General features: G+C 36.6%; 2 protein-coding genes across 3 annotated transcripts in view; one reads left to right on the forward strand and one right to left on the reverse strand.

Moving 5' to 3' along the window:
• Positions 1-3,394, forward strand: part of LOC112048596 (putative inorganic phosphate cotransporter) — a 58,071-nt gene extending 54,677 nt beyond the window's left edge. For both annotated transcript variants that reach the window (XM_024086199.2, XM_024086200.2), the window contains one exon: positions 182-3,394. In XM_024086199.2, the coding sequence (XP_023941967.1) occupies positions 182-376 (195 nt within the window). In that variant the 3' untranslated portion in view covers positions 377-3,394. The remainder of the gene's footprint in view (positions 1-181) is intronic.
• On the reverse strand, positions 3,382-24,116 carry LOC112048600 (RAD50-interacting protein 1). Its single transcript, XM_052884504.1, has 14 exons — positions 23,745-24,116; positions 23,099-23,340; positions 22,490-22,645; positions 21,603-21,772; positions 20,337-20,551; positions 19,665-19,911; positions 18,554-18,731; positions 16,982-17,171; positions 15,937-16,108; positions 14,275-14,396; positions 13,876-14,057; positions 12,380-12,554; positions 10,649-10,776; positions 3,382-9,558 (listed from the first exon to the last, which is right to left on the reverse strand). Exons 1-14 carry the CDS (start codon positions 23,895-23,897, stop codon positions 9,348-9,350), a joined length of 2,541 nt encoding a protein of 846 aa, XP_052740464.1. The 5' UTR covers positions 23,898-24,116; the 3' UTR covers positions 3,382-9,347.
• Between the last annotated feature and the right edge of the window lie 22 nt (positions 24,117-24,138).

Consider the following 24,138-nt stretch of genomic DNA (forward strand, 5'->3'; position numbering starts at 1 on the left):
CGTAGTAATAGTCTTCCCCGGGTGAGTTCTGTCATAAAAGGCTCTAACTACTAATATATCGACGTTCTTCTCTTTGGAATCTATGGATCTAAACTTATATTGCTCCAAAGAAGTTTATCTTCATTTATCTAGATCTAAATCGAATGAAAAGTAGATAACCTTGAACATCCTTTGTCCACAGAGCACATTAACACAATGGCGATTGGTGTTCTGGATCACACTAGCCGTTTTCATCGTGACCAACTTGGTGTTTGTCGCGTGGGCATCTGGCGACGAACAGTGGTGGAACTCCTCGGCCCAAGACCCGAAAAAGCAAGAGGTTGAGGCGGCAACGAACCAAACAGTGCAAGTGCAACAATGTGAAGTGAAATTGTAAAGACTGTAGTGTCGACCAAACTGGTAGAGTGAATGAAATGGGTTGACATGTTAGCGGAAATGCTGATTAATAATATGGAATATCGATAGTAGACACTGCTACTGATATTCAGACTTCTAATACTTAGAGGAGTGATTTAAAACATTGAAAAAATGTTTGAACACAAGACCTTAGTTTAAATAAATTGGCATTAGCCATCAATTAAACTACACTGTACCTACATAGGTACTCGAGAAAACTTGAATATTTTGATTTTTGAGTTAATTCGCATACCGCGGTCAAAAATCCCTCGAGAACGAACAAAAGTGAGTTGAGGAAATGTTGAAGTACAAAGATCTGGATTTTGTGTATCATCTAAGTTATATTATAGGTAATTATTAACTGTAGTATATTCCGATATTGGCGATATCCTCAGCCAGTGTTATGTGATAATAATAGTTTAATAGCATATTCTGATGACGTGATAGGTGAACGTTCTATGAAAATTGATAGTTAGATATCTACATATCATAACGTATTTTCTATAGGTAAGTAAATAGGTAATGTAAATATACTTATAGATTGTTTACTTTTGGAATTCTTTGTAGTTAGTGGTAAGGTGTTTGACAGTGGTAAAGCGTTTGACAGTAGTCATCTCACCTTCGCGGCCAAAATCCCCATATTAGAACTTTAAAGGTAGGCGTCCACATTTTCGCATCATTTTCGCGCCCTCATTTGCACGAGTTTTTTCAACGGACGTTAAAAAAGCGTTAAAATTTAGTATGAAGTTAAATGAAGGTCTATTTCCTACGCCCAAAATTGAAAATGCAACACTGCTCGAAAAAAGGCTGCCTGCCTTGTGTTTTAAAAACACTGTCGTGTGAACATTTCCTTGAAATGCATTTGTTGTATTTGAACGCTTTTTTAACGTCCGTTAAAAAAACTAATAGTAACTAAGAAATTCAGGTAAAAAGAACAATAATATCAATGCCTGTGTGAAGTGCACAGGCATGGATACTATCAATCAACCTTCGATACAATAAAGTTATTCAATTCAATAACCTTAAAAATCAATGTTAGACTTTAATTTTAAGTTATTAGTCAATAAGTCACTTATTCACTTGGCAACATTTGATTTGTCGCAATTTTTGTGCTATGCTTGGCAACTTCGTCCATAATGTTGCTGTCAAGTTGCGCATTTTCTAGTAATGTTGCTCGGTGTTTGTTAACATTGCTGAACATTGTTATGAAACTTCGATATTGATCGTGTAATGTTGTGGCTCCAATATTGCCAAATGAATACAAAGCTTTATATAATCCTCTAGTTCAATATTAATTAATTTAACAAAAACAAACAAACAAAATGCTTTTGTTGCGACTACTCTGTTCACGTAAATCTTTATTAGAAAGAAGATTTACCCACTTTTGTAGGGTAGGTCATTGTACATTCCACTTATGATACAAAGATAAGGAGAAACTTCTTACATGCGATTCTAGTTGGAAAAGAGTTCTATTGAAAGTTTCAAGTTTGTAAACTACCTAGTTAAAATTTAAAAAATCGGCATAATGACGTAGTCATCATCTCCTTTGCCTCCTTAACCACAATCACATAAACCTATATAAAAATAAACTAAAAAGTCAAAAATAACATCGTATGTGCTACCTTCTGATCACTTTGAAGGTGGTGCCTACACATAGATGCATTAACTCAAGCCTTTGAATTAAATCATTAAGTTTTAAGATTTTCAGACGGTTTTTTCCTGTGCTTCTTTCGGAAACGTCTTTAATTAATACGCCTCTGGCTTGGCTCTGCCTTCAAAGTGATCAGTAGGTAGCACATAGATGTTATTTTTCGCTTTTTAAATTATTTTTGTAATTTTGAAGTCGGTTAAATTTTTTTGTTGAAAAAATTTTATTATGATAAAAATAACTAAAACTCAAATCGACTAGGTGTCGTATTGGAACGAAGTTCCTTATCGCGCGTTGCGAAAGGACGTTAGACGGAATAAATTAAGACCAAAAGTTGTAACGACACTTTTTGCTATAGTTGTAAGACGTGCGGTGTGCGCGTCTTACTCGACGAATATTTTTGTTGAGTGTATACAGGTTTTTTGTACATAATAAATAAGAAAAAATAATAACAACTTCGTTCCATCCGGGTGTACATTGACGCTTCAAGTTCTATTGAATTTGTATGGACCTTTCATTTATAAGGAATTTTAATACTGTTGAGTGTAAATTTGAAGGTATTTTTGATACTCACAAAAACATTATGATGTAAATAATTTGTATTTAATGCGTTCTTTGTAAGAGCACTTAATAGGAATCGAAACATAGCATAGGTATTTGTTCACATATATTTATTGTGAAAAAAGAAATTAGTGAAAGGCTGTGAACAAACTATGAATAAGTGTTATTTTGGATACGTTACACAATGTGCATTTTGTGCCATTTCGTATTATTTGGTTATAACATTTATTTAATATAGGCCAAGAGACAACGGTAAAGAAATAATTTCAAAGATGATTTTATGCGTATAATTCGAACTCATGCTACGTTTTAGATATTTCAATTTATCTTAGTTTTGTCTTCAAACTCATCTCTCAACAATTTTATTAACTGTCGATGTAATTTACGTAAATATTTTAAAAATTATGTAGTACCTACATATTCTACATAAAATATGTATGTCTGAAATGTAGTATGTATTAGCTCGACTGAAATACCTATTAGACATGAAAAACAACACAATTAGGTATACAAGTTACTTAAAGATAATTCTCAACTATTCTGTAAAAAACTGTATACTTAGTTATTACAATTTTTTTATTATAAGATAATTTTTTTATTATAAGATTTTTACCGTGCGTCTCTTATACTACAAACTCTTCATTACATTGAATATTGTTAATTATAAATGGTTATGAATCTGAATAGTAAGCAATTGTATTTATGAGTATAACATCTGAGATATTAGGTTAATTTTGTACAATATTACTATTGGTATTAATTGTTAAATAAAAATCTGATGTAAATGTACATTTATTTTATTTCAACAACCACTCTACATCGACAACGCTCCTTTGGAATAAATAAATATATAAAAAAAAATAACTATTAGTTTACACTGGTATATGTTATAAAGAAATTAATATAATATGTTCAAATATCTATACATATAATAAATCTGTTGAGAGGTCAATTCAGTACATGAAATATATTTCCAAAATAACTATCAGGGGGTGATTAGATCGATACTGATGCCAAAAATGCAATCAGTAAAATTTTTGTCTGTCTGTCTGTTCGTTATAGAAACAAAAACTACTCGACGGATTTTAATGAAACTTGATACAATTATTCTTCATACTCCTGGGCAGGTTATAGTATACTTTTCATCACGCTACGATCAATAGGAGCAGAGCAGTAAAGAAAAGAAGTTACTCCATTTTTACAGCAATGCTACTGTAAAGAGGTCTAAGGGCGGACGAAGTCGCGGGCGTCCGCTAGTGAATAATAAGTGACAAGTTATCAAGGTAGATTTGCAACAAGTTCGCAGAACTATTTGCGTTACAGAGCGTTTGATATATCGTCACATTATCGTTACAATGTGACGATATATCAAACGATAATTTCACTAACGTATCGTGATCGCATCATCGATAGACTATTGTCGAGATTTCCTCGTAGATGGTTTACACCGAGTCTAGAATTATATAATTCGCCCAATCCGTACCAGTATATTCGTAAGTACCGTATTAAGCGTCATATGTGTACGTATGTGACGAATGATAATAATATCAGGTTTTAAGGTCGGTGCACATATAACGAGGCGCAGCATAAAGCAAGCAAACAAAAGGTTTATTACCCGGCCATATAGACATTGTTGATACACGTCGGCTATATGAATACGGTGATCAGATTGGGCGAATGGTGATAATGGATCAAGCTTTAAGGTCGGTGCACATATGGCGAGGCGCAGCACAAAGGAAGCTGGCAAAATGTTCTCAATAGAACACACATTAGATAGATAAATTACTTGCTACTTTATTTCAACGTCAATGTCAAATAATGTACGCTGTCTCGCCAGATATGCGTCGGCACTCAGAATCACAATAGGACTTACTCATTTGTATTCTTAAAGATTTAAAAAAAGCACCAAAAACAAGAGTATTATAAATTATAAAAACAAATATTAAAAAAATAAAAAAGGATAAAAAAATAACAAATCAAATCGACACAATGCTTTCCATATAAATACAATTCATGAATTCAACCACGCATAATATTATTATGAAGAACACTGAAATAACAACAAACTTCAGGATATAGACATTGATCTAAGAGATAAACATCCATAAAATATATGGCTAATATTAGACATACGATCCTATTGAACTAAATCCAATTAAGTTAAACGTAACTTACATACTAAATTGAATCTTAAGCTGTCAGACTGATGTAACTTTGAAACAAGTATCCAAAGCTCTTTATAAATTATAAAACCTATTTGTCTAATAAATGCTTTTTAATTAATAGTTGCCCTACAAAACAACTTGTGTCATTTCAGCAGTACAAGTTGTCATTTTTGGCAAGAATATTCATTGATTTTTATATTCTCTGTAAAATACCTAATCTACAAACACAGCTGTAACTTTTCGTCTTAGGAATGTAGTAAGGAATGCATCAACTGTTATTAATTGTGTCATTCGACATATTATTGTCGTACATTTTGTGTTTCTTGACAGCTTCAAACAGCGTCGACTAAAGGCCGCTGCATATGTAACGTTTTTCTCCGACAGAACGGGGCGTAATTTTTTCGAAATATCGTGTCATGTCGCGTATAGTTGTTCCATACTATCTGTGGAACAAAATATTTTGTTCTACAGTGTTCTATCAATTTGTATATACACCGTGCTAGTTTCGCCGCCCATAAGCCGCCCCGACATTTATTAGTCCAATACAAGAAACCCCTTGACAGTATTAAAAATGCACCTCAAGCTAATTCACACGCTAGTGAAATAAAGCTTTTAACTTATAAAAAAATTACACCATAATGTTAAATTCTGAATGCTTCAAAGGGACCGATAAGCCGCAGAACGGCAAGGAAAATAATGATTTAAAATAATCGATTTTTGAAAATTTGTTACAATCGTTGAATTGAACTTTGTTTTTTTTTTTTACAATAACATACATTGGGATAATATACATTGGGTACATTATGAGGGAATTCGGTTTAAGACGAAGAAAACTTGAACACGATGTATACAATAAAACGATGATATTGCCGCCCCGTCTACGTTTTAACGTTTCGTATGCAGCGACCTTTATTACAATGAACTGCGTCGATACACTATTTGTAAGAGTAGTACAATTTTAAATTATTGTTCCTACCTAATAATGAATTGAGAATACAATTTAACGCAACATTCTCTGCTTTTTCAACAATCAAGCAAGCGTTGGCGTAAAATGTCGTAGAATTAATAAATCGGTAATCTTTTATTATTATATTGTTTAACATAATTGTTATTACCTAAATAACTCCATCCAATATTACATTAAACAACAATGTCGCTAAGCAACCTACAGACACATAAATAAATAGATTATTATAAACGGCTCATAGACATCAATTGATTAGAACACTAAATAATTTGATACATTTTGTATATGCACGAATATACACAATCTATTTTTTTTTCAATTACATTTTATACTTTTTACTGTCGCATTTAATTAAATTTAGTAAATAAATACCTTTTTAAAATGAAATTATAATAAAAAGCATTAATTATATTAAACATATAATAATAATGAGACATCAATATCAATATTACATTTACCATACAGACAAATAAATTAACACAATTACCATGTACGAAATTCGCAAATAATTGAGAAATATACACTTATTAAAAGGAATAAACACCTATACACCAATACAGGGCAATAATACATTTAATACAACATGTACAAAACAGACAAATAATATAATGTTTTCATTAAAAATTCACGTTTGAATATTGAAAAAAGACAAATATACACCTTTTTAAAATGAAATTATACATTGGCGTAACACCTATTCGTATACATCAATACAGACAATAATACATTAGATACACTGATGAATTATAATATAAAACATTTAATATTTTTGAACATCAACCATTGAATATTGAATACACACATATTCAAAGTAAAACTACAAAACATCTATAGAACGATACAGACATTGTCGCAGATGTTTTAATATAGATTTGACATATTATTTTACAATTTAAAATGTCACGATTAAACATCGAGAGAAAATACACCTTTTAAAAATTAAATTCTAAAAAAGCATAAACATCTATACACCAATATATGTCTATATAGGAATATTACTGCAACAGTTCTAATACAAATAAATAATGTAATACATTTTATAATGGTAAATGTCACCATTTTTAAAATAAAATTATAAAAAAGCATCAACATCTAGACACCGATACAGACAATAATACTACTGCAAAAAATATGGTACAGATAAATAAAATTTATAAACACATTTTATATTTTTGAATGTCAATTTTTAATCATTGACAGGAGATACACCTTTTTAATTAAATTATAAAAAGGCATCAACAAAATACATCAATACAGACAATAATACAATAGTGTTACAATACAGAACTAAATAGTAAAGATACAGATTACACAAATGATACATGTATTCAATACATAAATGATATATGTATTTAATACATTAATGTATCTATGAATAAAATATATTTGACTAAAACACATACTATCCTAAGGAGGTAGCGTACATCTCAAATGCCACGCACGCGAGCGTTCTCGTTCTATAAATTTTGTATAGGGATTTGTTGAGGAAGTGTATTTTGAATACAAAAAGAAAAAAATGTCCAAAAGGCAAAATAGTTTACTAATATAACATAATTAACAATCAAAAAATTGTACAAGGGATTTTATAAGTATACTAGCGGACGCCCGCGACTTCGTCCGCGTAAAAATCGATGTCAACCATTATTTCACATTCTATTTTGCAAGTTTTATAACTTATACCGTATAAATAGTCCACTTATCATTTTACATTTACAAATGTACCTAGAAAAATTAAGGACCTTCCGTACAAACTTTCTACCCCTACTTCACCCATTTCTGATTTTGTTTTCGCGACAAAAAGTATCCTATTATCCTTCTACGTATTATGGTCTCAAATCGTCTTAAGTATCATTTGAATTCATTCTGTAGTTTCAGCGTGATGCCCGGTCAAAAAAAGGCAAACAGACAGACAAAAAATAGAAAATAGGCTTTAGTATCGATCTCCTACCTCTACCCTACTCCTACCCTACCCGTACCCTAACTGTATCCTACCCCTACCCTACCCGTACCCTACCCTACCCGTAATCTTCCCTTTCCCTACCCTATACCTTCCCTACCTTACCTTAGCAAAATCGGTCCAGCCCTATGAGCGTGGTGCGATAACAAAGGAAAATAGAGACTTCTGGACCGATTTGAAAGATTGTTTTACCAATAGAAAGCTACGTTATTTGCAAGTGTCATAGGCTATGTTTGATTCCCATATTCACACAGGAACGGGAACTACGTAATTGAAAGCGCGGGGCGTCATGTAGCGGAATTTCTGCGTCTTTTAGAAATTTTGCATTATCTCCGAAACTATTTAACTAATTAACATACTATAAAGGGCAAATCTTATCTCCATAATATCCTTGTGATTATTAAATAATTTATTTTGATAAGGATTTAAGTTAAGTAGCATAAATAATGACGCAAACCTAAGTATATAAAATTTATAATTTTTAAAACACAAAAGGTACTATATCTGCTAATATATAGAAGATAGATATATGGTGTCGCGGAGTTTTTTGTAGAACTTTTGAAGATACATAAAGCCTCCATACATTAATTTCAATTTTACACAATGGTTTAGGCAGCGCATGCGAATAAGTCTGCTTAAGAGGATTTTCGGTCTGACCTGTATGACAAAAACTGTGTTAACTCGACGAATATATATCATACTAATATAAAATATAGCCTATAGCACTCCCCGATAATGTAGCATTCTACTGGTGAAAGAATTTTTGAAATCGGGCCAGTAGTTCCGAAGATTACCCCATTTAAAAAATGTGACAAACTTACAAACTTACAAACTTTACCTCTTTATAATATTAGTATAGATATAGAAGTATAGATAATTATTTAAAATTAAAAAGATAAATTTTTTGATGTTCAGATTTTCTGTTAGCCAGAAGTAGTGAAGAGTTGTTACATAAAAGTCAAATTATTGTGTAATGATTAAGTAAATGCTCTAAATTAAATTTGTTATAAATCCACAAACTAGATATGTATTTAATAATATACACTTTTTGATTCAAAATAAAGAATAGCGTGTATTAGAAAGTGTCAAGGAATGTCAAGATTTAGCAAAAGATTATAATCGAATTCATAAAAAAGCGCATTATGGAGTAAATAAACAATGTTTTGTTGAAATCACTCGACTAGTTTCGAAACTATCCGAGACACTTAATTATTTCTTTCTTAATTTTATAAAAATATTTGGTGTATATCATAATGCTTGGGATCACATCGCATTTGTATTTTAAATATTATATTTTTCTCTGAAACGAGTTTCATAGAAAATTAATTTCTTCCTTTTTATGGTAGGCATCAACTGATCCGTATAGTACGTATCGGACGCATCGCATCACATTTGTGTACAATGGTGCTTAGGTATTGTGGTGTGTGTAGGTACAATTTTAGAATAAACGTTATTTCTTTCTTTCCTTCTTCCGTGATTCACGATTCCAAATAGTTTTGAAACTAGTTACGCATTACAATCGAATGATAAAATCGACCATTTGCATGTTGTTTAATACAACTGAAACGTGTGATACAAAGCGAGGAACAATCCACCTTATACGCTCAAGTGCGATGGTATTTTCACTGTTTAGACGCCACCTCCTTCGAAGCTTCAGAATAATTCCATCACCGAAGACGGTGAAGCGACATCACTGAGGTCGGTCCTCTGGTTGAGGATCCTGGTCACTTGGTTGGGCTCGATGTGGGTTATGCCGTTGGTGATGAGGGTGGTTGCGCCATCTTTGGGTTGTTTCAGTAGAAGCGAGCGCAGGTGACGCGCGTCTTCGTAGTCCAAGTTCAGGATTATACAGGCTTCGAGCAGTCTAGAAGATAGATAGAGATTTAAATAGCCTCAATAGCTTACCGGTAGGAGCGATCGGACTAATCACCGAGGGGTGGTGGTTCGATCCCCGCCCCGTTGGTCTATTGTCGTACCCACTCCTAATACAGTCTTTTCCGACTAGTTGGAGGGGAATTGGGAATATTGGTTATATTTAAAAGATATAGCAAATATTCTTTTTAATAATAAAAAAATAAAAGATAGTTTATAATTGACTTGCTGAAACGGTAGTCTTGAATTTTAGTGACTATAAACTGTGTTAAAAATCATTCTAAAACTTATTTATTTATTCTTTACTAGTTAGTTCTTGACTAAAATCTCACCTGATGGTAAGTGTTGATGCAATCTAAGATGGAAGCGGGCTAACTTTTTAGGGGTAGGATGTATGTCGACATCGTACCGGAGCGCTAAATCGCTAGGCGGTACGTCTCTGCCGGTAGGGTGCGGTAGAGTAGTAACTAACCACGGCACCTTCCACCAGCCAGACCTGGACCAATTAAGATAATCTCAATCTGCCCAGCCGAAGATCGAACCCAGGACCTCCGTTTTGTAAATTCACCGCGCATACCACTGCGCTACGGAGGCCGTCAAAATATTTAATGTTTATTACCTCATGACTTCGTCAATCCGATCCTGATCCTGAGACCGTGATGGACTTGCCAATGCACAACTTTAAGCAATGTGTTAAAAAACATTTACTTAATCGAGGATACTACACTATTGATGAGTTCCTTAACGAAAAGTGCTTGGAGGCCATTGGATCAGCTTCTACCTTCACACAGGAAGTAAAACTATAAGAAATTGTAATTGTTATCAATTGTAAATTATAGTACTGTATGACTTTTTCATTTCAAAAGAGCAACTGTTGAGTTTCTTGCCGGTATCTTCTCAGCAGAAACTGCCTTCCGAACCGGTGGTAGAATCTTTACAAATAGTCAACTGACGTGTCAAAAGTGCTTGTAAATTGAGCCTTCTTGAAATAAATGAATTTTGATTTTGATTTGATTTGATTTGATCGTCAAAGTGAGATTGTAGTCAAGGGTAACTTGTAAAGAATAAAAAAAAAAACTTACTTGGGCAACGGCTTGGTGTGTGGAGTGTGCTTGTTGAGCGGCGACAGCGAGGGCACGAGGTTCCTCTTCACGTCGTACGTGAACTGAATGGTGCCGCCCGTGTTGAACCAGCTCTCTAGCACCACCTCCTGTAACATCATCATCATCATCATCATCATCGTCGTCGTCATCACATCATCATCATCATCACCATCATCATCATCATCATCATCATCATCATCATCATCATCATCATCATCATCATCATCATCATCATCATCATCATCATCATCATCATCATCATCATCATCATCATCATCATCATCATCATCATCATCATCATCCAGCATCATCATCATATCAGCCGATGGACGTCCACTGCAGGACATAGGCCTTTTGAAGGAACTTCCCAACATCACGATACTCATCCACCTGCATCCAACGAATACCTGCGACTCGCTTGATGTCGTCAGTCAACCTGGTGGGGGGTCTACACTTAACAGGGTTAACACTTCGCTTTCTTCTTCCAACGGTTCATCGAACTATGTGCCCCGCCCATTGCCACTTCGGTCACGAATTATGTCGGTGACTTAGGTTCTTCTGCGGATTCCTCATTTCTGACTCGATCCGATCAATAACTTGAATGTCAATAACTAAATGTCATTCCCATACACTGTAGCATCGCCGAAAAGTTGCCTGTCTGTCGGTGTTCTATAGGATTTATTACGGAATGCGCTCAGGAACTTTTCGATCTATTTCCCTTTTCACCTTTTTACCATCTAACTGCCAGGCATCGCGGAGCTGCATTCATACGTAGTTGATGACCCCTAGACGCGTACGAAGCGTTTCGGTTTTTCGTTCCTTATCCGAAGTTATGGATCTGCGAAGTTATGGAATGCCCTTCCAGCTTCCGTTTTCCCTACCACCTACAATATCGGTATATTCAAGTCAAGAGAGAATAGGCATCTTCTAGGCAAGCGCATTCCACCACAGGCTGCATCATCGCTTACTGTCGAAACATGATTCGACTTTAGCACTTATGTTTAGGACTTGGAGTCTTTTAGAGCTCGGCGAATGGATGCCTTTTAAAAAGACTCAAGTGGTAAAAAAGGCTCGAGCCTTTAGAATAGAGTCCTATTTCAGGGCTTAATGATTTGTAATCGTATTTTAGACTCTGGTCTTCTGATTAAAACTAGCCTTTTTATTGAAACGAGGTTTACAGTGAATTAGCAGAAATCGCCATTTAATATTTCATGTTAGGTACTAATGTATGAGGTTATTTAACGATATTACGATATGAGGTTATTTAACGATATTAATATTGTAAACCTTCTTGATTTTGACATTTTAATTATTTTATTATTATTGTAAATTTTTGGTAAATTATTTTAGATTGTAGGTTTATCTTTTACTTTAAGTTTTTAACCGGACTCTGCAGTGCTGTGAATGCCTGTAAAAGATGGCTGCAGTAGTTGAAGAATTTTGTAACTCACTTATATATAATGTTTTCTGCTGTCATTGTTGGCGTTACAAATAAATAAATAAATAAATATTTCTGTGTTTGACATGCAGTTAAGTTATTATTTAAAACAAGCCGTAATTTTGAAATTTCTTATTCCTGTAACGATTTCGTTCAAAATTGATATTTGAGCATTGCTTGGCGAAAAAAGATTCTGAAGTAAGAATTAAAAAAAAAAGCTAAAAGATTCGAGTCTTTTGGATCTGGACTGTCTGTCTGTCTTCTGGACTGACCTCAAAGATGTAATCGTCGACGTCCGTGGCGAGGCGCGCTCGCAGGCTTTCGGCGATCTGCGGCGCCAGCGCGCCGGTCGCGATGGCGAGGCGCGCGCACAGCGCCGACAGCGGCGCGCACAGCGGCGACGACACGCTCAGCGCGCGCGCCTCCATTGTTATCATGGCGTGCCATCTGGAAACGTGTTGTTTTTTAATTGGGATGATGACAGTTTTTTAAATCTATAATATAAAAATGAATCGCAAAATGCGTTGGTAAGCGCATAACTCAACAACGCCTGGACCCATTTGGCCAATTCTATTTTTAAAATGTTAAATGAAGTTCTAGGATGGTTTTTACGGCGAAAAAAATTTAAAAAGACTAAAAAAAAATTCCAAATACAAACGATTCGTAATAATTTGAATTTTAATATGTATAGGGTAGGATTAAGATAGGAGTAGGGGGTAGGGTATGGGTAGGGTTTTAGTAGGGTAGGTAAGGGTATGGAAGAAGTGCACTAAAGTCAAAGCGAAGCTTGACCGGGTCCGCTAGTTGTATATAAATTAAGAGTATGCTAACAGTAAAGCAATTTTGTAAAAGGAACAGGGTATCTGCGATCATTACTTTCGGAGCTACAGGGATTTAAAGGGTCAGATTTGCGGCGCTGGCGCTGATCCCTGGAAAACGCCCCATACAAGATGGCACGAACTAATGACGTCGTAGGTAATGTCATGATCGTTAGATCTGTATGTGCGTTCAAACAAAATTTATAGTTTATAAGTTTATAGTTCACATATTAAAAAATGTCACATTTAATGTAAAGAAGCTAAAACTGTATGAATTTTCATCTAATTACGATAAAAGATTTTTAATAGATTTTGAAATTTTATAATCTCATTTATTTTGCAAATATCCAGACAATCTTTGCTTTTTATGTACAAATTAGTTAACAGTGACCCTATTTACCCGAATGTATCATAAAAATCAATATATTCAAACCAAGTCATCATCCCCATTGTTGTTTGAAGGTGTGACGAATATTCTGATAGCAGCAATATAGAAACTTTTAAAATAGTCTGTGGTCGTAAATTCGTCCTGAGTTTGCTTTGTCCAGCACAAGTGTGAAACGTGCGAAGGTTAGCTGTTACCAAGCGGTTTACACTCCCATAAGAAGTTATCACTTCATTAAACACTCAATTCTACTTCTTATAGTCGCGTATGGTGGCCTTGAACTCTAGCAGGATGTGCTCCACGAGCGCTAGAGTCCCGCAGGAGCATCTGACACAAACATACCGCCCTCTTCCGTAACTTCTTCAGCGAGAGGCTCAGCCACTTTACGTTGACAATAAAACACTCACTTCAGGTTCTTATAGTCGCGTCTGGTGGCCTTGAACTCTAGCAGGATGTGCTCTACGAGCGCTAGAGTCCCGCAGGAGCATCTGACACAAACATACTGCCCTCCTCCGTAACCTCAGCGAGAGGCTCAGCCACTTTACGTTGACAATAAAACACTCACTTCTGGTTCTTATAGTCGCGTATGGTGGCCTTGAATTCTAGCAGGATGTGCTCCACGAGCGCTGACACGCCCATGTGCTTCAGGAGGTCCTGGAGTGCGGGCGCGTCAACGAACACGCCGCCCTCCTCCGGGTCCTCTTCAGCGAGAGGCTCGGCCACTGCCAGGTTGACGATAGCGGGAATCTAAACAAAAGTAGCAATTATATCTACGGGAATTAGGCGTGTTATTAGGTTAGGTAATTTTACCAAAAAATTACGTATTACGAAACCCAGTTATACTGAATGTATTTTAATGATTTTAGTATTTTTTTTTTAATTAAATCTTTGTACAGTATACCAAAAAGTTTACTTATTAAAAATTATATTTAAAGAAATGTTAGATTAACAAATATGTACTTACAATATCCAGAGGGCTGATTTTGTAAGCCAAAGTTCGTCGCTTAGTCACTTCTTTCAGGGCCTGAGTCTTGGCTCGCTCTTCTACTTCGTTCAATGATAGACTTGGATCAGGATCTTCCTTAGCTAAACACAAAAATTACTAAGTTTAGTGCCTCACTGTTGACTACATAGAAGATGCCTATTCTCTCTCGACTTGAAGAAAACCATATTGAATGATTCCGGGCTATCAGACACTGAAAGGGCATTCCATATCTTTACTGCAGATATATTTGTATAGGGAAATAGAAACTAAGCAGCTTAGTACGCAATTACGAGATATCTCTTATATACCTAGATTGTTAAGTGAAATCCAAAGTAAGTAGTCTTTTTTTTTTTAATTTTTTTTTTATTCTTTACAAGTTAGCCCTTGACTACAATTTCACCTGATGGTAAGTGATGATGCAGTCTAAGATGGAAGCGGGCTAACTTGTTAGGAGGAGGATGAAAATCCACACCCTTTTCGGTTTCTACACGGCATCGTACCGGAACGCTAAATCGCTTGGCGGTACGTCTTTGCCGGTAGGGAAGTCTCCCACCAGCCAGACCTGGACAAATTAAGAAAATCTCAATCTGCCCAGCCGGGGATCGAACCCAGGACCTTCGTCTTGTAAATCCACCGCGCATACCACTGCGCCACGGAGGCCGTCAAAAGTCACAAGATAGTCCTGTGACTAATGACTTTCTAGGTGCTGGAAAAGCGACCCCACATCAGAAAGTATTGGTCGACTCCCCAATAAGTAGACCAACGACATCAACGGGTTAAAGGAAGCCGTTGGATGCTGAAGGCAAGAGACTGTGGTATTTGGGAGTCCATTCATAAGCTCTTATGTCCAGCAGTGGACTTGAATGATGATGAAGTCACAGGTAATATCATACCTTCAGCGTAGCCGTGTCTGGTGGTATCGTCGCCGGTGGTGTCATCGCTGTCCAAACTGCTGGTACACTCGCTGTCGTCCATATCTGCACCGCCAGCCTCATCATCCTTGTGCTGCTGCTGTGTGTACTGCAGGAACTGGCGCCGGTAGAAGTGCAACTGGAGGCTAAGTCAGTGGTACTGTCATACCTTCAGCGTAGCCGTGTCTGGTGGTATCGTCGCCGGTGGTGTCATCGCTGTCCAAACTGCTGGTAGACTCGCTGTCGTCCATATCTGCACCGCCAGCCTCATCATCCTTGTGCTGCTGCTGTGTGTACTGCAGGAACTGGCGCCGGTAGAAGTGCAACTGGAGGCTAAGTCAGTGGTACTGTCATACCTTCAGCGTAGCCGTGTCTGGTGGTATCGTCGCCGGTGGTGTCATCGCTGTCCAAACTGCTGGTAGACTCGCTGTCGTCCATATCTGCACCGCCAGCCTCATCATCCTTGTGCTGCTGCTGTGTGTACTGCAGGAACTGGCGCCGGTAGATGTGCAACTGGAGGCTAAGTCAGTGGTACTGTCATACCTTCAGCGTAGCCGTGTCTGGTGGTATCGTCGCCGGTGGTGTCATCGCTGTCCAAACTGCTGGTAGACTCGCTGTCGTCCATATCTGCACCGCCAGCCTCATCATCCTTGTGCTGCTGCTGTGTGTACTGCAGGAACTGGCGCCGGTAGAAGTGCAACTGGAGGCTAAGTCAGTGGTACTGTCATACCTTCAGCGTAGCCGTGTCTGGTGGTATCGTCGCCGGTGGTGTCATCGCTGTCCAAACTGCTGGTAGACTCGCTGTCGTCGTCCATATCTGCACCGCCAGCCTCATCGTCCTTGTGCTGCTGCTGTGTGTACTGCAGGAACTGGCGCCTATAGAAGTGCAACTGGAGGTAGTGCTGTAAAATGAATATATTAAAAATAAATGATAGGGAAAACATATGTGATCCTAGACATTTCTCTCTGTATTCCTTATTCTTGCAACGCTAACCATGCAACCTACGAGATAATCTCATGAAGAGAAATAGAACCAATGGTAATTGGCGGTGCAACCGGAAATACCGCTATCTCTTTCATCGCGTTGGGACGAAAGAAATGGGACTGGGACAACTCCGCCCCTATCGGGAGATATTTTGTCTATTTCTGTCATTCCCTATGATGTAGAAAATCCACATCTATACTTATAATAAATCTGTAGAGAGGTCAATTCTGTACATCTATACTAATATTATAAAGCTGAAGAGTTTGTTTGTTTGTTTGTTTGACTGAACGCGCTAATCTCACAAACTACTGGTCCGATTTGAAAAATTATTTCTATGTTAGATAGCCCATTTATCGAGGAATCCCTGTATTCATACGAGAACGGGAACCACGCGGGTGAAACCGCGCGGCGTCAGCTAGTGAAATATATTTCCAAAATAACTATCAGGGGGTGATTAGTGATTGATACTGATGGCAAAAATGCAATCAGTAAAATTTTTGTCTGTCTGTCTGTATGTTCGTTATAGAAACAAAAACTACTCGACGGATTTTAACGAAACTTGGTACAATTATTCTTCATACTCCTGGGCAGGTTATAGTATACTTTTTATCACGCTACGATCAATAGAAGCAGAGCAGTGAAAGGAAATGTAGGTAAAACGGGAGAAATTACGTCATGTTTACAGCATACTGTAAGGACTGGATTAAAGAGGTCTAAGAGCGCAGTTGCGGGCGTCCGCTAGTAGTTAATAAGTTTAAAACCAATATTTAACCTATGAAAGACCACTTACCAGCGAATGTGCCCACTGCAACAGCACGGTTCGCACGTAGTGGCCCGCGTTGATGATCGCTATGAGAGGATGCGGGCCCGGCATGAGGAACGAGTCGGGCTTCAGGTTCGACGTGGCTGCGTTTAGCAGCTGAGTCAGACGGATGCGCCATTCTTCTATGAGTTCTAATTGGAGCTCCAGGAATTGTAATCTGTGTAAATAATATTTATTTATGTAAATAAAATAACAAATAATAAAATAACAAATAGCTTTATTTCCTTACAATTACAGACATTATTTGAAAATTATTATTAAGGTTTACAAGTTTTATAGATTGTTAGTGGGTTAGTTGATATTGTCTAATATTTATATTATGTTAGTAGTGTTAATTTTTCATTTTATTATTCTTTTTTGTAAGGACTGCATATAGTAGTGAAAGTCTATTTTTTTTTTCGTTGGGAAATGCTTTTACGCAACCCGATCGTAGAGTGACAGGCAAAATTAGCATTCCACGGCCGGGTATGTGGGACTCACTGAGAACCAGAATACCCACTAAAACCCAGCGGAGCCACCTGCGTTCTATTGGGATGCGAAAGGATCGCGAAAGCAGGCACTTTCACAGCAGTGAAAGCCTCCTCCAATTGTAGCCATTGTATTCTGTCTCTGGCTGTTCGTTGCCATGTTTGCCACCATGACTATATTGTCACTCCACATTCTTAATGGTCTACCTCGTTTGCGTTTTGAGTCTCGTGGGTACCAGTTTGGGACCACCTATCGTTTGATGTTCTTTGTATGTGGCCTGGCCATTTCCATTTAATACGGAGATCATGTCGAGCAGCATCTTTAGCTTGGGTTCTTTTCCTGATGATATCGTTTTTGACTCTGTCCCTTAATTTTAGTTTTAAAAAACTGCGCTCCATGCCCCTTTGACATTTGCTCACTTTGTCAATTTATGTAAATGGTATAGGTTAAATACCCATGTAGTGCACGCCATGTGCTGAGCTGTACCTTTCTTTTTAAGGCTTACAGATATACATGCTGTCATAAGGATAGGGTACTGACTGTCTGTAACTTTTAGATATGAATAAATTTATTTTTTTGGTAAACAATAACTTAACCCCTTACCGGGGGCCAGGTTGCGGTAGCATGGCGTATCTGACCTCGATGGTCTTCAGCAAAGCTATTAATCAGTCGTTCCAAACGCGCTTTGGTCAGTCCGAGAAGAGCCTACAAGAAACTTAGGCAGGTTTTCCTTTTTTAGTTTATCACCATTTAAGAATAGGTTCTACCACCACCACCACCTGCACCCATTGCTCATTGCCCAATATCTCATGTATTTTTGGTGAACAATAACTTAACTTCTCACTGGTGGCCAGGCTGCGGCAGCATGGTGTATCTGTCCTCGATGGTCTCCAGCAACGCTATGAACCAGTTCTGTACCAGCAGTACCCACAGTACGGAGATGACGCCACCGCCTCTACCCATTGCTCATTGCCCAACGTCTCATCCATCTTTGCTAATGAATGAGACGTTGGGCAATGAGCAGTAGGTGAAAGCTATGGCGTAGGCTGTCATAGTATCTTAACCCCTCACCGGTGTCCAGGCTGCGGCAGCATGGCGTATCTGTCCTCAATGGTCTTCAGCAGCGTTATGAACCAGTCAGCACCACGCGGCACCCATAGCACGGAGCCAACGGCCGCGCCAACGCCCGCCGCCACCGGCTCCACCCATTGGTCACTGCCCAACGTTTCGTCCATTTTTGCTAGAGCATCTGTAATAAACAAAGATAGCGGTCGGAAATGACCAGACCTTCGTTATTTTGTACAAGCTGAAAGTTTGGCAAAGTCATGCTCTTGCCATAGGTAGCTTGTTTTAATGGTGGCTTTGGGAGGTGCGGGGCAACGCCATAAAGTTGTTACAGTACAAAGCATATTTTTTTGCATATTAACTTGATGTTTGCAGAAGACATTAGACAGATGTAGTGGTCACCTTGCAGACAAGCATTTAAAGTAGACACTTGATAGCCAGTGTGTTGGTGTGTAAAATGAAAGAAACCATAGTTTGTCCACTTATGGCTTTGGAAGTAGTAGTTTGGTGTTTAAAAACAAGATGAATTTTTTAATGACAATGTCTTATAATTCGATGGAGCCAGCTGCAAACTCGAAAAAAGGTGACGTCATGCGTCGTTCCCTCGCTTTAGGGTTGTCAACTTCTTTTACAAGAAATAAAGTATATACTGGTCTATGAAGATTATTAAACTGTATTTTGGAAAAACGAACATTTCCTTTTGAAAAATGTAACCATTCCATCAGTATTTTCTTAAGACACGTTCAACTATCGTCAGTAAACCGACTTTACAGACAACCGATTTTAGCCGTGACAGCCCAGTGGGTATGACCTCTGCCTCCGATTTTGGAAGGTGTGGGTTCGAATCTGGTCTGGAGCATGCACCTCCAATTTTTGAGTTGTGTGTATTTTAAGAAATTCAATAGCACACGTCTCAAACGGTGAAGGAAAAACATCGTGAGGAAACCTGCATACAAGAGAATTTACCTAATTTTCTGCGTGTGTGGAGTCTGCCAATCCGCATTGGGCCAGCGTGGTGGACTATTGGCCTAACCATTCTGAGATGAGGAGAAGGAGGAGGAGGAGGAGGAGGAGGAAGATGATGATGATGATGATGATGATAAGATTGATTACTTACATTTTTTTTCAACAGCCAACCATACAATGAAAGTTTCCGCTTTAGTCAAGACAGATATGACACTGTTGACTTCTGTGCCAGTTATGGCAGTCAGTTCCTTGTGGAATCCGAGTGTCTCGTCCACGGCGTGGGCGAACGCAGCATCCACGTCCAGCATCTCTCCCTTCGTACCTTGCGTGTTGTATATACCGAGCACTGTATGCAGTCTTTCAGCGGCCAATGCTATCAGACCAGCGTTAAATTCATCCTGGACAAAACAAAATATAGAAAATAAGTGATAATATAATAAAGTAACTGCTGCTTGGTGGGGCTAATTCAGTGTTTCTCTCTTCCAAATATTCCATACAGCAACTCCGAATTGAGAAAGTTAAAAAAGAGATAAAGTCGAAATTATACGCAGATAGATACCGCAATGTACTAGAACTGTTTTAGGCGCCTATTCTACTATCCTAGGCTATGTAACTTATATAACGCTTGGTCTGGCTGACCCTACTGGCAAAGGCGTACCGCCAAGCTATTTTGCGTCCCGGTACGACGACGTATAGAAACCGAAAGGGGTGTGGATTTTCATTCTCTTCCTAGCAAGTTACCATCAGGTGAGATTATAGCCAAGGGGTTATTATAGAATAAAAAATGAAAAAGACAATAACAATATAGATAAATGCCACTAACCACAGCATTAACATCTTTAATTTGCAGCTTCTCAGCGATAGGTTGCACGTTGGTCTTAACAAATTCCTGGTGATCCTTTATCCAGGTCAAGGTTTGGGTGAGGAACCACTCCGGGCGGTCAATCCGGGCAGTTTGACGTGATCCCGTGAAATGAAACGCGAACCGCTTTTTCAAAGGCCGCAGTAGAACTCGCACCGGGAGACATGGGTCTTGTCCTAAAATATGAGGTTTATATTTTTCTTTATAACTCAGAAAGTATCGCTTATTACACCGATTTCAATATTGTAATGTATCTCATTACACACATGTGCCATAATGTAAAGCAAAATGCACATGTGTCATCATCACATCATCTGTCTAAAAACAATCGGTACTTTTTAAATCTTGGCAAAGAGTTTTTATGTCAGAAAAGTGCTCAACATTTTATGAATAAAATTAACTTTGTGACATAAAATATAATAAAAAAACTTTTTTAATTCTTTCATTTTTATAATTTTGACAATAAATGTTAACAATTTATCGGTAACAGAGACACAAAAATAATTTTTAATTTAATATAATTAATTTACTTTATTGGTAATACTGGCTGTTTTTAGTGCATTTGCATAAAAAAAACCACACGCACTTCGCTACATGTGCAAAAATGACAAGCGTATCAAAATGCCATCATAAAGAAAATAGGCAAAGATACAAATTCATTTTCAGAAAGTGTGTTTCCTCGCAAATGTGTTATAAAACGATATGACATACATATGATAATTACAGCCTCTGCTTCCTTACTAAAGGAATATTGCAATATCGCCTGGGCTGTATTTTTCAACTTACCGCACTTATATCATAATGTACTATTATATTTTTAGGGAACAAATCTTTAGAGTAAGTAAAATTTACTCTCAAAATTAGTTCGTAGATATTACACAAAACTTACAAAGATTCAAAAAAGATGTTGTTATTGAACTTCAGCTTCATTTAATCATCTTAATATATAAATGCAAAAGTTCATGCATCACGAAATCTCAAAAACCGCCTCTGAGTCTATAATTAGTAGGTATCCGCTAAAAACGGATTTTGTGATAGGGCCGAATTAAGGAGATCTAAGGGCGGACAAAGTCGCGGGCGTCCACTAGTTAAATATACACAAGATTAAGAGTTTTCAATGAGGGATATTGCCATGCGACTGTAAAGCGACATTTGAAGCATTACCAATACATTGCCTGTCTTTCAATTTTCTTCATTAATTTTCCCAACATACATAAATTTTCATACCTTGTACGAAGTCTCCTGTAGAAGTAGTTGCTGTTATATCTTTAGGTTCTTGTATGAGGAACAAATATCGGGTTAGATTGGAGAATTTATTTAACACTTCTTTCGACAGCTGTGGAGTCTCCGCTGAAGACAATGGCCAGTTTATTTGTTTAAGTACATCTTCATAATGCCTAAAAAAAGCATTATCAACTTATAAGTTATAAACAAATTTATAGGGTCGCCCTATCACATAACAATCACCTGTAAGGTCAACAGTCGCTGTGGCGGCGGCATATAAAAATAATGTGTTTATTATTTTTTTTTTTAGTCATTTGATCGGATTATGGTCTAGAGACTGATCTCCGATAGACCAACAAACAAGAGAAAAAAAAAAAAAAAAATTATTTTTTTAAAAAATAATACATTAATAAATACAAATTGTTATAAATATACGACAAAAAGAAATAAGCACACTGCTTAAATTGAAATTAAAACCGAGAGGCATATTCGCTCAGCAAATCTCTTTAAATAAAAAAGAAAAAAAAAATTTATATACATATTTTGCTGTATAACACCAGATGTTAAAAAGTAATGCAAGAAATGAGTCTCTAAATCTGATTACAAAGGCAACCTACATCTTTCATAGGAACAATGTTGCTGTTTGCCATTAGACTGATATATGGCATCCTGGAAGGAAAGTTGGGTTTGATGAAGATGTGTTACTAGTGCATGAACTGATCTATAGTATAAAATTATCATTGGTTATAAATGGTTTAACTAGCATTAACAACTCCAGAATATCTACACAGAGATAGACTATTAACTACTTTTCATGCTAATAAGTAAACATAAACAAGATATATATCGATAAAACCATGGGGCATAGCTAATTGATATAATGTACATACTTGGTCAGATGGTCTTTTAAAACATTATGCCAATAATGTGTGTATTCTTTCAAATGAGCAGCCTGGTGAGCTTTTTGATTTTCAATGCATATTTGCTTCATCTTTGTATACAGAGTGACCAGTTGTTCATCATCTTTACATTGTTTCATTTCATTGCTGAAAATAAAAGAATTAAACATAGTATTTTTATCTGCAGTGAAAGTATTACAAAATATTTTAGTATTGGCCGCACCAATATTCAAGACCACTATGAACAAGACATGTGATTGCACAATAAACATAACCATATAACAAATTGCTGCTTGAGATTGTTGTGCTCGAAGGTCTATGCAAGAGGCCTATGTCCAGCAGTGGACGTATATCAGCTGATAAGTTAAGGTAACAATTGGAGGAAACCATATAAGTTCAGCATGTTGCAAAAAGAACTGACTCAAACTTTGGTGGACACTATAGGTACATAGTTTTTTAAAGTTCAACTACATAATGCTTTAAAATAAAAAGATAAAACTTATACAGTTTATAACATATGGTATTCTGCTACAATCACACATTTTATTTTAGAGAGGGATTGTATACTTGAAAGTTAATTAAGTATGAAAAAGAACAGACCTTATATCATCCATCATGGAGTACATGTTAAAATATGAAACCACTTCCTCTAGCCTGCCAATGTCTTTGAACCTTTTGTCGAGCTCTTTTGTAAGAGGCTCGGTTCTGGTGAAAAAGCTCTCTAATTTCTTTATTAGGTGACATCTTTTGTCTCGAATATTGTCTATTTGTTTTGAGTTTGATTCAGCTTTTTTAATTGCAGAGGGTAGTTTAGTTGGAACTTCATCACTTGACGCACTTAACTGAAAATATATAAATGTTTGTGAACGTCTCTTCTAGAAAAATAATCTTCTATAAAATCTTTATGGGATACATAAAAATGCTCAGTAAATCAAGTGTATAATCAAAATGTATAGGCATTATACATAACCAAAACAAACCATTTAATACATAAAGTTGCCAAGTGCGTGCGTGTGCAATTTAATCCCATTTATGTAATGCACAAAAATACCGATATGATACCCCACACTATGGGATAGACAATAAAAAATTCATCCTCACTTTGCATGTAGAGAAAGGACCCCCATAATTTATTTTTAAAATTTTCTTTCTATCACTTTAGAGAATATATCGATTTTTTCGTGGGCGAAGTCGCGGCCATTTGCTAGTTTACAGCTGTAACTTTAAATACAATTTTTTAACTTACGATACTTTGTAACGATGCCTTCTTACGATTCAATTCAGATTCTAAAGAGCATGCACCGGATAGATTGTTAACATCAGCACCGATTGTATTATTTAAACTTTGTATTATTTCCTTTTTTGTCTCTTCATTTAAATGAGACTTTTCCTCTTCCATCTTCTTACTTTTGATAATCACTCACAGTTTAAGTGCAAATTAAAGAATTATCATAATGATTTTAGATTCAAAATTATCTCAGAATTGAACTGTAGTTTTATTATAATTTTTCACGTTTCTATTTTTATTTCAGCATTATTGATTTTCTTGATCTCATTGCCATTTTTTAATTTTTCTTACAGCTTTAGGCTCTTTATTTTGCAACTTATTAGAATCTGTGATTTTCATTTCATTCCAATAA

The sequence above is a fragment of the Bicyclus anynana genome, chromosome 11 (assembly GCF_947172395.1).
Source record: "Bicyclus anynana chromosome 11, ilBicAnyn1.1, whole genome shotgun sequence".
In the NCBI taxonomy this organism is placed as follows: Eukaryota; Metazoa; Arthropoda; class Insecta; order Lepidoptera; family Nymphalidae; genus Bicyclus; species Bicyclus anynana.

Excerpts from the sequence above, each read along its gene's own strand:
- LOC112048600 (XM_052884504.1), bottom strand. The coding sequence starts at position 23,897 with ATGGAAGAGGAAAAGTCTCATTTAAATGAAGAGACAAAAAAGGAAATA. Across the intron at positions 19,912-20,336 it reads TTAAAGATGTTAATGCTGTG|GATGAATTTAACGCTGGTCT; the intron begins GTTAGTGGCATT and ends TGTTTTGTCCAG. Across the intron at positions 14,058-14,274 it reads AAATCAGCCCTCTGGATATT|ATTCCCGCTATCGTCAACCT; the intron begins GTAAGTACATAT and ends ACTTTTGTTTAG.